The sequence below is a fragment of the Zonotrichia leucophrys genome, chromosome 5 (genome assembly GCF_028769735.1).
Source record: "Zonotrichia leucophrys gambelii isolate GWCS_2022_RI chromosome 5, RI_Zleu_2.0, whole genome shotgun sequence".
Classification (NCBI taxonomy): Eukaryota; Metazoa; Chordata; class Aves; order Passeriformes; family Passerellidae; genus Zonotrichia; species Zonotrichia leucophrys.
The window spans coordinates 45,341,684-45,356,647 of NC_088175.1; the positions used below are offsets into that span (position 1 = coordinate 45,341,684).

The 14,964-nt window shown below is 41.3% G+C and overlaps 1 protein-coding gene across 1 annotated transcript; it reads left to right on the forward strand.

Annotated features, from left to right (window-relative positions):
• The first annotated feature begins 5,026 nt into the window (after window positions 1-5,026).
• On the forward strand, window positions 5,027-13,409 carry PSMA1 (proteasome 20S subunit alpha 1). Its single transcript, XM_064713915.1, has 10 exons — window positions 5,027-5,190; window positions 6,158-6,202; window positions 8,281-8,382; window positions 8,872-8,975; window positions 9,745-9,833; window positions 10,047-10,117; window positions 10,972-11,101; window positions 11,723-11,802; window positions 12,493-12,597; window positions 13,064-13,409. The coding sequence occupies exons 1-10, from the start codon at window positions 5,095-5,097 to the stop codon at window positions 13,118-13,120; spliced, it is 879 nt and encodes a 292-aa protein (XP_064569985.1). The 5' UTR covers window positions 5,027-5,094; the 3' UTR covers window positions 13,121-13,409.
• The last annotated feature ends 1,555 nt before the right edge of the window (window positions 13,410-14,964 follow it).

Below are 14,964 nucleotides of genomic sequence, written 5' to 3' on the forward strand. Positions count from 1 at the left end.
ATATAAATGCATAAGTGAGAAGGTAATACTTTGTCTACTCATTAATTTAATATGACAACAATGTTGGTGGTAAGGAAATGGGATCCATTAGTGGTCTCATGGCTTCATTTCTGTGCCATGCTGTTATTTCCTATCTGTGATGATTCTTTCATAGGGAGAAATTTTGAACCTGAGATAGTGTTTATTAGTGAATCTGTTCACCATTCTGTCTCAAAATTGTTATATATCTGCTGCTGAAGGTTTGATGCTTTGGTTTTGATTCAGATATACTTAAAAATAGTTCCAACAATATGAATCAAGAGAGCAGTTAATATATTTGAAAGAGCTTATGCAGCTATATGCTCACTGAAATGGATCTCTTATCCACAGAAACTTAGTAACTGCCATCCTTTTTCATTGAAATGAAAAGCTTAGCAGACTTTCTTATAACTGCAACAATACCTTTCATAATGCTCCATAAATTATGATCATTCTTCAGTTGTATTTTGATGACTCAGACAATTCTATGTATGCTGTTTAAATCATAATTTCTGGGCTATCAAGCAATTTACAGCTCAAAATACATTTTTCTTATAAAATAAAAGCATATTATACAGAAACTCTTCCTCACTCAGAGTGAAGAAATAAATTTCAGGTCCCAGAAATAACCAGAAATAATATCCATCTAAATTTATCTCTATATATATTTTTGGTCCCCATTCAAACAAGAACCAACAAATAAAAACTATTTCCCTGAGCAGGATATGCTACAACAGCTCTGCTGTGTTGAACCTTGTGCCTTTGTTTGTTCCAGAACTGGACAGAAAGAGCCAGACCCTTTCCTGCAGCTCTCTTTCCACAGGGATTATTTAAGCCTGCTTTCAGCATTGCCTGGTCTTTCCTAGCCAGCTTTGATGATCAAGCAAGGTTAGTTGCCCTGTAGGCCTGTCCTGAAAGGTCAACTGACGTCAGCCCACAAAAGCTAGGGATTAAAAAAAGTAAGGAGTGGACTTTAAAATGTGCGTAGTTAACATCTTTTGTGACAAGATATTCCAGTGATTTAAACTGGTCAGTTTAAGTTGGTCAGTATTTTAAAAATGGTAAAAAAAGCCTCTGGCAACACGAAGGCAAGTTTGTCATAGAGACTGATATGTCTGTATCTCTACTAATGTGCCAGCAAAAAAATAGGAAAGAAATCTGGCGTAATTTATATAGAGAGGTTATTTTTTCCTATTTACAGTATTAATACAAAATTATACATTTATTTTTCTTTGTAAGAACTTCTAAGATTGTCTTTATTCTAAAGACAAGTATGTACATTTATAGCTGCTGTCAAATTTTTATTTTTAACCTTAACCTACTTGATGAAAATGTCATCAAATACTACATATGTCATACACCAAGATTTCTAATTAATTAAGTAGACTGGTTAACATATATCTATTAATGAAGCAAATCTCTTACCTGTATTAAATCCAAATATGGATTGTTCACATTGTCAAGGCAGTAAGACAGTTCTCAAAATAACTTAGTCAAAATGCTCAGTCTGAGCACCATTATGACAGCACTGCTATTTGTGGGCAACCACTTGTCCATCTGACAGGAGTGGCTCTGTGATCTCTCTGGGATCTATCCTTCCCCTTCTCCAGGGGGATGGAGGCACTGCCTTCATTCAGTCTGTCTCTTAACTGGCACAGCAGTTTTCTTCCTCCTCCTTTGGCAGTCTGCTGTGCCTAAGCAGCACAACGTGCAGCCCCTGGGAGTGCTCCCAGACTGTCACCACTGACCTCAGAGGAGCCAATCTTTTGCCAAAATACTCCCTCTAACTACAGGAGCATAGCACACAGGGGTTAATGTGGGCTGATGGTGAGTGGTATCCCAAAAAGGGACTTACAGGAATGTTGTTTCCTCTCGTGAATCAGCAGAAGCAGAGGCATAATGGCCTTGCCTTTCAGTTGCTGTACATTAATCTCTGCAGAGCAATGCCTGTCATTGCTCAGATGTCAGATGCTGTTTATAACTCTGCTGGAAACACAGCATAGAATAAAACAGGCTCATTAGTTTCTCTTGAGACTGTATATGCATGGTTTAGGTTAGCTATGCTTTCACTGCTGCACTGAGCTCAAACATTGTAGCAGCAGCATTGGTGGGTTGGAGAGTTTAGTCTGTGAATCATCCAATATCTCCAATGTGAATCTCTCAATACATGACCAAAAACCCACAGTGTGTTCAGATGCAGAGGTTTCCACAGCACAGGTATGACAAGACCCAGAATACCCCCTTGGCTTGAGCCTGCTGCTTTTAATGGCACCCTGTACCAGCCCTGCAGGACAGAGAGAAGCATTGACTCTATCCAGCATGTCTGTGCCAGCTGTGATTTGGCAAGAGTTCAAAACCTTTCCTGCTATATACACTGAGGACTTTACTCCTTACTGTCATCTTTTATATGAAGCTATTCCATAATTTGAATCCTTTCTGTTTTTCCCAGTGCCACATCATTTCAAGGGAGGAAACAAGAGTCATGGCCAATATTTGACGGTGTCAGATGCAGCATGGATTTATACAGGGCACAGCAATGCTTTGTTTTGTTCTCCTTCCTAATCATTCCTTACATTTCATTTGGACCCTACTGGGCACTGAACTTGTGTATTCATTGCTCCAAAGTCATCCTGGTTACCAGGTTGCCAACTGTGAAAATAAAAGGGAGAAAATATTATTTTCTGTGGAAATCCAGGGCACAGGGAATATTTCTCTGTCTGCTCTGGGGTGCCCTGGCCCCCAGGGGAGCACTGACTTTGACCCTCATTCACGGAGAACGTCTCCTAGACTTCAAGATAGACTGGAATCCACAAAAGTGTGAAAGAGATGATAGAGAGCAGTGTAGCACTTGCTGAGAAATTTAGCTGTTGGGTTTTTCGGTATGTTGTGGATGGAAGCAAGATGGAGTGCACAGGGTGTCATCCTGGGTTTCTTCTTCATGGGTTTGGGTGGCATTTTGTAATTGGGCAGAAAAGTCCCATTGTGGGCTCTTTGGGGTCAGTTATTGGGTTAAAAGGGAAAATAATCTAGGTGTCAATTCTTTATTGGATAGTTTAGTCTTAAAGGACCTTCTAACAAGAGGTTGTTGGCCATTTTGTGCCTTCTAATGAAAAGCTGCTGAACTCATGGTTGTGAGACTGTTTTACTGATAAGAAATAATAACACCCGAGTCCAAACATGAACTACTGTCTCAAGTGCCTTCAATGCAGACCCAGAGAAACTGATAATTTTCTCCTAACTTAGATTTTTTAATAAGTAGTTTACTTAAAAGAGAGGGTAGTTTTAGCTTTACTTTTCAGTCTGGTACTCTTTTACATTGTGATGTCTCAATGTAATATATTGATTCACTTTTTTGCTCTGCAATTAAATTTGTAGTATATGCTAAATACTTCCTTTTTGGTGTGATGGCTCTGTTATCTGAAAAAGAACTGTTTGATTTTGCCTTTCTCACCTTCTGAATTGACACATACACGCTCAGTTCAAATACTTTGATGAGGAATAAGCTGGGTGCTCTTTAGCACCAGCATGTTGGGATCTCTAGCTGGTCAGAGTGACACCAAGACAAGTTAGAAAGTCTCTTTTCCCAGCCCAGCACTTGAAGAAAGAGTCAGAGCTCTTATTTTCTTGGTCTCAAGGTTGTTTATTTATTTATAAATAGAATTTATAAAATTCTTTCTCCTGTCCTGCTGAGGTCAACTCAGTACAACAGTCAGTGGCACTCTGCCTGCCCCCAGGGCGGTGTTATGTGTTTATACTGAAAACTACGTGTATAATGCTTACAATTACTTTCCAATACCTATCACCTATGTTAGACAGTGAGCTTCCACTCTAAACCAATTTCAAAGTGCCAATATCACAGCAGAAGATGGAGGCCAGGAAGAAGAAGAAAGGCTGGACACAAGCAGTTCCCTCCATCTTGCCCCTCAAATCCCCATTCTAAAACCCCCAAAATTTACTTTTTCACCTTGTGATAAATTCACTATCATTCTACTTAATTTGTCATGGCTTGCAGATCTTCATCTAAGGTTGGTAACTTGCTCCACGGGTCATAATGAAAACCACAGGCATGTAGGGCTGTGTGCCAGGGTCTCTGAGCCCCCAGGCAGGGGTCTGGGCTGCTCAGGACAGCCAGAGGGATGTCCTGGGTCCGACACCAGCACATGGAGGTGAAATCACAAATACCCCTCCAATCCTCTGGCTCTAGCCCTGCCTGTAGCGGTCTCGTCCTGAGCCTAAAGGGCAAGCAGGAGCATCCAGAGGGAAGTGAATGACTTCCTGCCACGGTAAGCATTTCCCCGTTCCAGAGATTATTCCTGCCTCCGGCATCCTCCTGCGCTGCTGCCCTGGGAATAGGGAGCGCTTGTGCGGCACAGGAACTGCGAGCGCTGCCCCCTTCCTGCTGCTGCGGGACCCCAGCCCTTCCCTCCGGAATAAATTTTTATAAAATAGCTGGACATCTGCTGAGCTCGGCTTGGCTAGATCTTGTTCTATCCATCTCATAAAGGGGAAAGATTACTCGGGAAAATACTTCAGTTGTTACTTCATAAACACAGCAGTTCATACAGCTTCCAAAGTTGTTCACGCAGCTATTACCACGTAGTTTTACAATCCTGCCTTTTTATCGCTAAAATCCCGGCCGCTGCCATTCCTCGCTGGATAAATACAGAACAATGGGGAGCCTTGGCGTGGTTTATCCCTCTATCAAAACGAAGGCGGTTTTGCCAAAATGAGGGGAAATGTCTGCGAGTGGTTCTATTTCCCGGGCGGAGTGAAGGGAGCTGAGCTGTGGGGACTCCCTTTTTGCCGTAGGAAGTTATTGGGGAGCGCCCTCGGGGAAGGCGGCGGGAATATTTACTGCAAGCGCCGGGACACCCGAAAGCTGCTCAGCTCGCCTCATAAAATGTTTGTACATCCTGTTCCCACGCAAAAACGGCGAGGAGAGGAAGTCGTTTCCGAACCAAATGAACTTCTTTATTCATCAGAAAGCCTAAAAATAACAAAACAAATTAGGTAATTTAAATCGGCGTTCCGGGAGCCGCCTCGCCCTCAGCGGCAGCGCGCAGGCGCGGCGCATCGATGACTCGGGGCGCGGCTGGCGCTGCCTGCCCGCTCCCGTCCCGGAGCGCTCGCTGCCCGAGCCACTCGGAGCCGCCGCCGGCACGCAGGACCATGGTGAGGGGCGCTGGGGCGGGTCAGGGCTCACGGCCCGGGACACCGCACCCCCGCCGCCTGCCCGGCCTGCCCAGCCGGCGCGGGGCAGCCGCGAGGGCGGGCGGCGGGGAGCGGGCCCGTGAGTAAGCAGTTCCCGGGCCACGCGGGGCCGCGGGCGGGACTGGGCCTCGCTGGCGGCGTGAAAAGGAATGGAAGCGGGGAGCAGGCCCAGCTTCGGGGCCAGGACAAAGAGCTCCGGGGCCCTGCGAGGATCCACGGAGATATCTCTGCAGGGGTCTGGAGCAGCTCTGCTGGGAGGAGACTGCGGGAGTTGGGCCTGCTCAGCCTGGCAGAGAAAGCTCAGAGGGGATTCATTAATGCGTACAGATATATCAAAGGGGGCTAGGAGAGTGGTGCCGGACACTTTGCAGTGGTGCCCAGGGACAGGATGAGGAGCAGTGGCCATAAACTGAAACAAGAGAAGTTCCACCTCACCATAAGGAAAAACTTTACACTGAGCGAGTCAGAGCACTGGAAGGGCTGCCCAGGGAGATCATGGAGTCTCGCTCTCTGGTCACATTCAAACCCACCCGAATGTGTTCCTGTGTCACTGCTCCTGCGATCCTGCCGTGGCAGGGGTGTTGGACTGGATGATTTCCAGAGGTTCCTTCCACCTAATAGTTCGACAAAAGGAATTTAACAAAGTAAGAATTTGTTCACAGAAAGGATGGTCATTGGAATGGGCTGCCCAGGGAGGTGGTGGAGTCACCATCCCTGGAGGCGTTCAGGGAGGCTGGATGTGGCACTCATTGCCATGGCCTAGTTAACATGGTGGTGGTCAGTCACAGACTGGACATGATATATCAGAAATCTTTCCAACCTTATTGATTCTGTATGCTGGGATTCTGTGGAAGCAAGCAGGGTTTCCTCCAGGAGCACTCTGTTAGCTTGTTAAGGATACTAATGAGTTTTATTTTGTTCATTCCAGTTTCGCAACCAGTATGACAATGATGTCACGGTTTGGAGCCCGCAGGTAAAACCTTTATACACTTGCTCACTGGAGTTTTAACTTGCTTTTTGGGTTTTCTCCACCTCACAGCAGTGGTATTGCAGTCACAAAGGTTGTGCTCAGGTGCCTGAAGCTTCCTGCAGGCTGCTCCTGTCTCCCTTTGTGGTCTGTAGGTGTCCCAGAAAGCCCTCACTCAGCACATCCCTGTCTGCTGGTGTGTGAACCTGAGTGCTGCTTAGCTGGGCCTTGTCCCCTCCAGCTGCTTAAAGCAGTTGCTTTCTAAATGTACCTGTGAGGTACAAAAGAGATGCTGTCATCTTTGGGTGGTTGGGCAGGATGATCTTGTAAAGGTCCCTTCCAGCCCAAACCACTGCATGACTCTGATCCATTCACAGAGCTACAATAAGTTGGTAAATAAGGTACACAAAGCATGAAACAGTTTCAATCTCCCCAAAGTTAGACCACTGCTGGTCTTTCTCCCTTCTGTCCACTAGATAATACGGGAAAGAAACTATTTAGTTTATAATTGGGAGTTCAAGTGAGATTTGAATTTGAATCTGAATTTGAACTCTGAATCAGTTTCACACTTTGTATTGTTACTGAAAACATATACTGTGTGTTCTGAAACTTACACAGCTTGTGTTGAAAGTAAATATTCTGGAATTTTAAAAGCCACTGTCAGCTGAGGTACTTAATATTGCCTCTTCTCTCACTATGGATATTTTAAGACACTTAGAGAAAACCAGAGCCTTGGAATAAGACTCATTTATTCAGCAAAACTAGAGGTTTATTTAAAATGCAAGTAGCAAATTGTATTAGTATAAAGCTAATGTATCATTAGTTTGTGGGTTTGTATTGCTACTGAAATTCTTCATCACCTAGTACTATATCATGTGAGATACAGTGCAACAGAGAGTGTTCTATCCTTTCCATTCTCCATGAAGACAACCTTGAATATTTCCCTTTTTTCAGTCAATACCATGATAGGTGTAAGTGCCTTTGAGTTGTTTTAATCCTTCTTAATGATTGTGTTTCTCTGTTCTGTATCACAAACTTTAATTTTTTTGTCTTATTTGTTACTTTAAAAATTACTTTTAAAACTAAAACTCTTGAGAGTTTTAGCAGATATTCCAAAATATCAAAAGCACAAATTTTATGTTTTCCTTAAATTGCCTTGAAAATATTAATAGTGTTGGATTTTTTCTGAAAAATACATTTAAAATTCCTACTATGCTGCAATTGCTGCTCCTTCCAGTCTTGCAGGTGAGGCAGTGATGTGATGCCATAAGAGTTTTTGACACTGTTAATGCAGGAGCAAATCATACTTTATTGGGGAAATGTTTTCAAATATGTTAAATATTTTCAAATAGTAAAGAAAAGGAAGTAGAAGATTTAAAAACTTGAAGTAGTTTCACATTTTTACAGTCTTGCATGTTGTTCCTGAGAGCTTGGGCAGGAAATATCCTATGTTATTGAAATTCCAGTTACAACAGGGGTGAAATTTGACATTAGGGTCCCTCTAGTAGACTTCAATAAAAACCTTATGCCTAAAATCCCCAACAACCTATGGAAAAGTGGTGTTCTGTAGCTCATCCCTTGCACATTCATCATAAGAGCTGCTGTGTTCCACTCCCTGCCAGCTGGTGGGATGCAGCTCCATGGTGTCCATGCTTGCAGGACAGGAATGCCCATGTTGGCTGTCTGACATGGGAGTGCTGAAAATGGGAAAAACCCTCAGTGCTTCTGTTACATGGACATTAAAGCTCCTGGCACCTTGCAGAGCTTGTAAGGACTTCATTTTCTTGGAGACCTCTACTCCTGTTTCAGACTGGGCTGCAGTTGGCCAATAACTTGTTCAGAAGTTTTTGGGGAGTGGCTGGTGAGACACAATTGTGTAAGACTCATTCCTGCAGCAAAGCCGATTAAAAGTTAAGTGTCCGACTTCAGCTGGAAGTTCCATCTTTGAATCGCTTTTGATTTAACCTGTTGTGCAGTGAGTGTCCCCACTGGGGTGGGAATCAAAGGTCTGAGAGTGCAAAATTGGAAACTGATTCAGAGGATTAACTAGAGAGTGACTGACAACCTTTGACTTGGTTTTGCAGGGCCGAATTCATCAGATAGAATATGCCATGGAAGCAGTGAAACAAGGCTCAGCTACTGTGGGGCTGAAGTCAAAAACTCACGCAGTCCTGGTGGCTCTCAAGGTAACTTCTGACCTCTGGAATCAGTGGGGACAGTACTGTTCATAGAAAAGTTTTGGTTTGGCAGATTAGTTTTCTGCAGTCTGTACTTAGACATGAAATGTGAATGCAATTGCAGATTCCCTTTGCTTGAGGACTGAAATACTTCCAGTACTTATGCAAAGCAAATCTGCACAAAATGGTGAAGGAAATGAGTAGATTTTTTTCCTATAACAAATGTGTTCCTCTTTTTTTTTGTTTTCATTTGTTATTAAGCAGTAAATCTATTCCTTTCTTTTCCCAAAACTTGACTAAGTGTCTGTTCTTTCTTTTGTTCTGAGAGAACTGAGGTGGAATTAGATTTTTCTTGTCTCCTGTTGCAAGTTTATAAATTTAAATTTTTTTTATTGTTTCATGAACATATTCAGTTCTTGCTGTAAATGTTAGCAGATTTCTCCACAGTGCTTGGCAGACTGTTCAGTTTGCTACATAGCTTTCTCCTTTTATGCATAGAGAGCACAGTCTGAGCTGGCAGCTCATCAGAAAAAAATCCTGTATGTTGACAACCATATTGGTATCTCCATTGCTGGACTCACTGCCGATGCAAGACTCTTGTGGTGAGTATCCTGCTTGTTGACATACACAGTGCTGCAATAATGAGGGAAAGTTCATTCAGACTATTGCAAATGACATTTTCTGCTTTGCTAAGGATTAGGCTTGAGTTGCTGCTTAATGTTGTATTATGCCAAAGACCTCAGCATGAAATTCTGGCAAGTTTTTAACTAGTTGGCAGAAATCTCATTTGTTTGGCTTAAAATTTTGCTCTTTGGTTTTGTTACAAGTAAAACAGTCCTGTCTGGTTTCCTCAGTGTGATAGGGTTTCCAAGCAGTCTGAGAAACTCCATCATTCCTTTTCTTCTGGCAGCTGCTTCTGTGTCCACACATTTGAAAAAGTTATTAAACACATACAGTGCTGTTTGTGTGGGCTTCAGGGGGGCTTCCTTTTAGCAACTTTGATCAGAAGAGGTGGCAAGGATTTCTGAAATAAGTTTCAATTGCTGCAGTGTCACAAAGCAATGTTACCATTTAACCTTGCCATTTCTCCAGAGGATCCATCTGTTGCCTGCCTGAACTTCTACTTTCTCTGCATTTGTATGGCTGAAATACCCAGTTCATGCTTTACCAAACGTGTGGTCAGCTTTCTCAATAACAATGATAGGTCATGCAGAAATGAAATCATGGAAAGCCTTTGACCCTTTTGCTCAATGAGCAGAGCTGAAACAAAAATGCTTACCTTAACAAAGCCTTGAGAAAAATTCTCATTGTATTTTTGATCTATGCACTGATTTGAATTTTTAATTATTTTTTTCTATTTTTGCTCCCTAGCAATTTCATGCGTCAAGAGTGTTTGGATTCCAGATTTGTGTTTGATAGACCTCTCCCAGTTTCTCGCCTAGTGTCACTAATTGGAAGCAGTATCCTTTTTTTATACAATTCATGAAATGACTTTCATCTGTCACAGCTTAAAAGTTGAAAAAGGTTTTTGGACAGTTCTTCGTTCACACTGCTTGTGTATACTTTTGGAGAATATTCCATAAAGATGCATTTTGGTCCATCTCTGCTTGGTTTAGGAGAACTCTTGGGTAATTATCATATAATTTTGAGGTTGTTTCCTTAGCTTTGTTAAGAAACCCAGATTCCAACCCAGCGCTACGGCAGGAGGCCCTATGGAGTGGGACTGCTCATCGCAGGCTATGATGTGAGTAAGCTGCTCTGGCTGCACTGATCTGCAGGAGAATGTGCTCAGGGAACTTTATGCAACAAATAGATGTTGAGAGGGAAAGATGGAAGTGGCAGACTCGTCAAAATTCTCTGAATTAGGAAATACTTTTCTGTATCTTACTCTAAAACATAACTCAGAAGTGTTAATTAATAGTTAATCCTACCTACACTTACTGAGCATTTTAAGGTGCAAAGATGAGATTTGTTTATGTAAATATTTTGCAATTGATTTTGGATGCTTACAAACTATTATTTTTAAAACTTCCAGTAAGAAAATGGATGTGGAAATCACCACTGGCCTCTCTCTCACTTGTTTAGCAACAACATTTTGCTTAATGCAGCACACAGAGAATCTCTATCCTCAAGATTGTTGACATGATGATGGTTGGAAAAAATTATGATATTGCCTGAAATTTGGATGGTGTGGTCTAGCCTACAGCAAGTTTTTATTTTTTTGTAGATAAGACAGAATGTATGTAAAATACTGCTGCAAGCCATGAAGTAGGGAGCATACTTGAGCAGTGCAATTTGTAGAACAGAGAAAGAAATACTTCTTTGTGCCAGCCATCTTGTCCCTTTAAAAGCTGCAGATAAGCAAAGTGGGAAAAAAGAGTTTTTTTTTTTTAATTGTTGTAGTGTTTTTTTAAACAACAGTTTGGAAGGAATTGCTTAAGAAGAGTGATATGATCAGCAATATAAAATATGTTTCTGTGCACACATGTAGGTGTGATGTACTATGAAATGTAGAAAATGTCATGCTCCAGCAGCAGAGTTGGTGTGAATTTCTATATTTGTTTAACATTCTGTGGGGGTTTTCTTCTCTCTTTGTAGGATATGGGTCCTCACATCTTCCAGACTTGTCCCTCTGCAAACTACTTTGACTGCAAAGCAATGTCCATTGGTGCTCGTTCACAGTCAGCACGAACTTACTTGGAGAGGCACATGACTGAGTTCACTGACTGTGAGTAATGGAACTCTCTACCCACTGGTGTTCACCAGTTCTGCAGTTTATCTCCTGCTGCTACTCCATCTTTTTGCATTTAGTAAGATGAAGAACTGTTATTTATCTTACTGTAAATCTGCACAGAGAAAATTTCAGAGAATATGATTGAGATTTTCCTGTAGATGTTTATTACATCTAATGAAAAGAAAAGCTGTGCTCAGAAAAGCTGTGAAAAACATGAAAAGCCTCTGCTCTTTTTAACCCAGGGAAAATGTTTCCATAGCAAAGCAGGGTTAGTATGTCAGGGCAAGTATTTAGGTGCTGCATTTACAGTGGTGAATTTATTTTGGTATGGGATGATGATGAGGAACCACTGAATACCTGCTTGGGGGAAAAAAACATGAAGCAAGGCAGGGGTCAAAAATGGATGTGCTAGACGTGAGATCTAGGGGAAGGCTGGTTTCTCAAGGAAAACTTTTATAACCAGCTCTGCTCAGAAAGGAGAGGAGGTCTAGGAGTCAAGTTGACCCAAAAATCTCACTGATTTTGGAGTTGTCAGGTAGGATTAGGAAGAAGGGGAATGAGTGTCTAGAGGTAATACCATAAAGTTTGTCAATGTCTTTCTGATTCCATTTTAAGGTAATCTGAATGAGCTAGTTAAACATGGACTGCGAGCCCTGAGAGAGACTCTTCCTGCTGAACAGGATCTCACCACCAAGGTAACATCTAGGTCTCCTTTGCCATTGTTACTTGGAAGTAACTGTGACAAAATTCTTGTGAAGTATGGCTGGCACTGAAGCTTGGAAGCTGAATACTGGTAGATAATACCTTAATTTCATGTCACCAGTTTATCTACTGTTCTGTGTTCATCTCAGATTTAAGTTTCTTCACAAAAACGATGCTTTCACTAAAGAAGGCATTGTTTCCCTGGTGGCTTCACTCTTATCTTGAGCTTTGGTCAGTGTTTCAGATGCATTACCTGCAGCTGTACAATCCCAGCTTTGCATGGTAAGCAGTCAGTAATTCACCTGGGCAGTGAGTGAAGGTATTGCACCAACTGCTTATAGAGCATCCAGCATCATAAAGCTGCACAAACATTTGACAATGAATTGAGGACCTGTTGAATAAGAATATTCTAAGGATTTCCAATTATCTACCATTTTCCATTATTTTTTATTCTTAGTGCACCATGTTTTTTAGGCGTCTTAAAATACTGAAAATCAAAATGGAATTAGAATAGGCGGTTTTAAGGAATTGCTAAACAGGAAACAAAATAAAAGAAATTGAAACCCTTGAATGGCATTACTTAAAAGATTTTGAAATGTGATAGCTTTTGTAAGTGAAAGGTGTAAAGCCAAAGTTAATTGGAAGAGAATGCTTCTCACTGCTTCCAACCCTTTGCTTGACAGAATGTTTCAATTGGAATTGTGGGCAAAGACATGGAGTTTACCATCTATGATGATGATGATGTAGCACCATTCCTAGAAGGTCTTGAGGAGAGACCACAGAGAAAGGTGAGTGGTTCAGATATGAATAAATAGGCTTAGTTGAAGGACAATAATTAGATATGATCTACTATGTTTAACATAAATTTAGATCTACTACTCTAGCAGAGTTTTAGGAAGGTGATTTTTAAAATATGTAGTTACTGTATAAATGCTGTATAATCTTAACTGGTAACTCAGATGCTTATTAAATCAATTGATACTGGATTTATGCCAGGCTATTCCAATATCATCTTCTTTCCTCATCTCTGATCGAGTATGAGTTTTCACTCTTTTACAGCAGAAGTGGTTGCATATGTTTCTCATGCCCTTATCAAGACACCTCTGTAGTCTCCTAATTACCAACTGTGCTTAATTTGGATAACAGTAATTTGTGAGCTGCAGTTACCACTCATGGTGCTCCCGTGGGGATAAAGCTGATTTGTCAAGTGTTGTCTTCTGCCTTCCTAAAATGTTTCTTTTCCCTCTCTTGAAGCCGGTTCCGCCTGTTGAAGAAACCGTGGAGAAGGCAGAGGAGCCCATGGAGCACTAGTTGGTGGATGAGTTCCTCTGTTAATGTAAAATTACCCAGGAACATTTATCCATTTGCTGGTAACTTTATCCTCACCTATATATGTTTTCTGACGCTACATTCTGAGGATTGCTCATAAAGAAAGAAACCAACCAACCAACCTACCCGTAAAAGATAGGAGGACATATCTGGGTGTAACTTGGACAAGAAGGGTATAATCATTTTCTAAATAGTACATGTTACTGTTTTATAAAGAAAAGATGCTGTCTTTAACTCATAAGGACAAGTGGAAATAAATCACTTTCTCGGAGTCTGCTGTGAGTTTGGTTCTTTTTCAGTCTGAAAAAACAGCTGTTCACAAATAGCAGTGTCATATCAAGGTGCCATTCTGTGTTTGACCATTTGTTAGAGTGTTTGCTTACCATGTAGAACTGAGAGGATCTTAAAATGCCTATGAAACCATAAAATAGTCATGGAGCAAACAGGGAAGAGCATTTCCCTGTGCCAGTTTGTCCCAGCTGAAAAGGCATGTGTGGTTGTGAGGCTGAAGAAGCATAAAGCTGACAACCAATTGTGGTCAGGTTTTTTGGGGGGGATTTACTCAACCCCAGCTCTTTCAGAATGTCATTCTTTCTTTGGAGCCATCAGCCAGCCTTGGGGCAGAACAGGGCTTTTAGCAAACTGAGGGCTGAGTTGGAGTAACAAAAAACCACCACAAGTTCCCATTAGAGGAACTTCTCCTGAGCTGAGCTATGGAATTTGCATTGCTGCTGAGCCAACAGCTTCTGCAGGGCTTTGTCCCTTCAGCTTGGTCTGTACCTAGGGCCCTTTGGATTTAAGCTGAATGCCACAAAATTTGGGACTAACAGTGACTTCCTCAGGGCCATCTGCCAGGGAAGCCCAGTGAATTGGTGCTTCCTGGCTGGGATGCTGTAAGCAAGACTGAGTTCAGTCTTTTCTATGTTGGATCATTCTAATATAATTATTCTCCCCAGTGATTGCATTGAAAATTACAAGGAACAACCTTTTGGGGTGGACCCACATAGGACCTGATAGCCTGCTCAGTGTACTTAAAAAAAAAAGGCCTGGAACTGGCAGATAAATTATTAAACAATAAATATTTGTTATAATAATAATAAATTATTAAACAAAAAATGAATCGTGTTTTGAACAGCCTTTAAATACTGACTTGAATCCATACAAATAGTTCAGTCTGAAAATAGCAAAACAACAGTGCCAGGGTTGTGTATGTGGTTTTTAAGCGCTAGAAAAAGCTGCTTTTATTTTTCCTAAATTTATTTTTATTTTAGTTTTTCCCTATTATTTTTCTATTTATTTCCTCCCTTACTTATTTTCCCCTTTACTCATTTTTGCCCTTACTAATTTTCATTTTTCCCCTAATTAATTTTTCACGTTTATTTATGTTTTCCCCTTCATTTATTTTACCTGTTATTTTTTTCCTTTTTGTTGCTTCCCCCTCCTTGTTTTTCCACCTCCCACTGGTTTTTTTCTCTCCCTTTGTTTTTCTCCCCATTTTTTTTTCTCTCCCCCATTTTTCCTCCCTTTGCTTTTCCCTTATTTATTTATGCACCCTCTTCTTTATTCATTTCCCTTAATCTATTTTCCAGTTCCTTACTAATTTCCCCAATTACTTTTTTTTCCCCACCCATTGTTTTTTTTCTCTCTCCCATTTTCCTTCCCTTTGCTTTTCCCTTATTTATTTATACACCCTCTTCTTTATTCATTTCCCGTAATCTCTTTTCCAGCTCCTTACTAATTCCCAATGACTTTTTCCCCCACCCATTTATTTTTCCCTTTACCATTTCCCAACCCCCTTTTATTGTCTTTTTTGTTTTGTTGTTGTT

Bases quoted from the DNA above. Each gene is read 5' to 3' on its own strand.
- PSMA1 (XM_064713915.1), top strand. From the start codon at position 5,095: ATGACTCGGGGCGCGGCTGGCGCTGCCTGCCCGCTCCCGTCCCGGAGC. The intron at 5,191-6,157 runs GTGAGGGGCGCT...TGTTCATTCCAG, and splicing joins CGCCGGCACGCAGGACCATG to TTTCGCAACCAGTATGACAA. The intron at 12,598-13,063 runs GTGAGTGGTTCA...CCTCTCTTGAAG, and splicing joins AGGAGAGACCACAGAGAAAG to CCGGTTCCGCCTGTTGAAGA.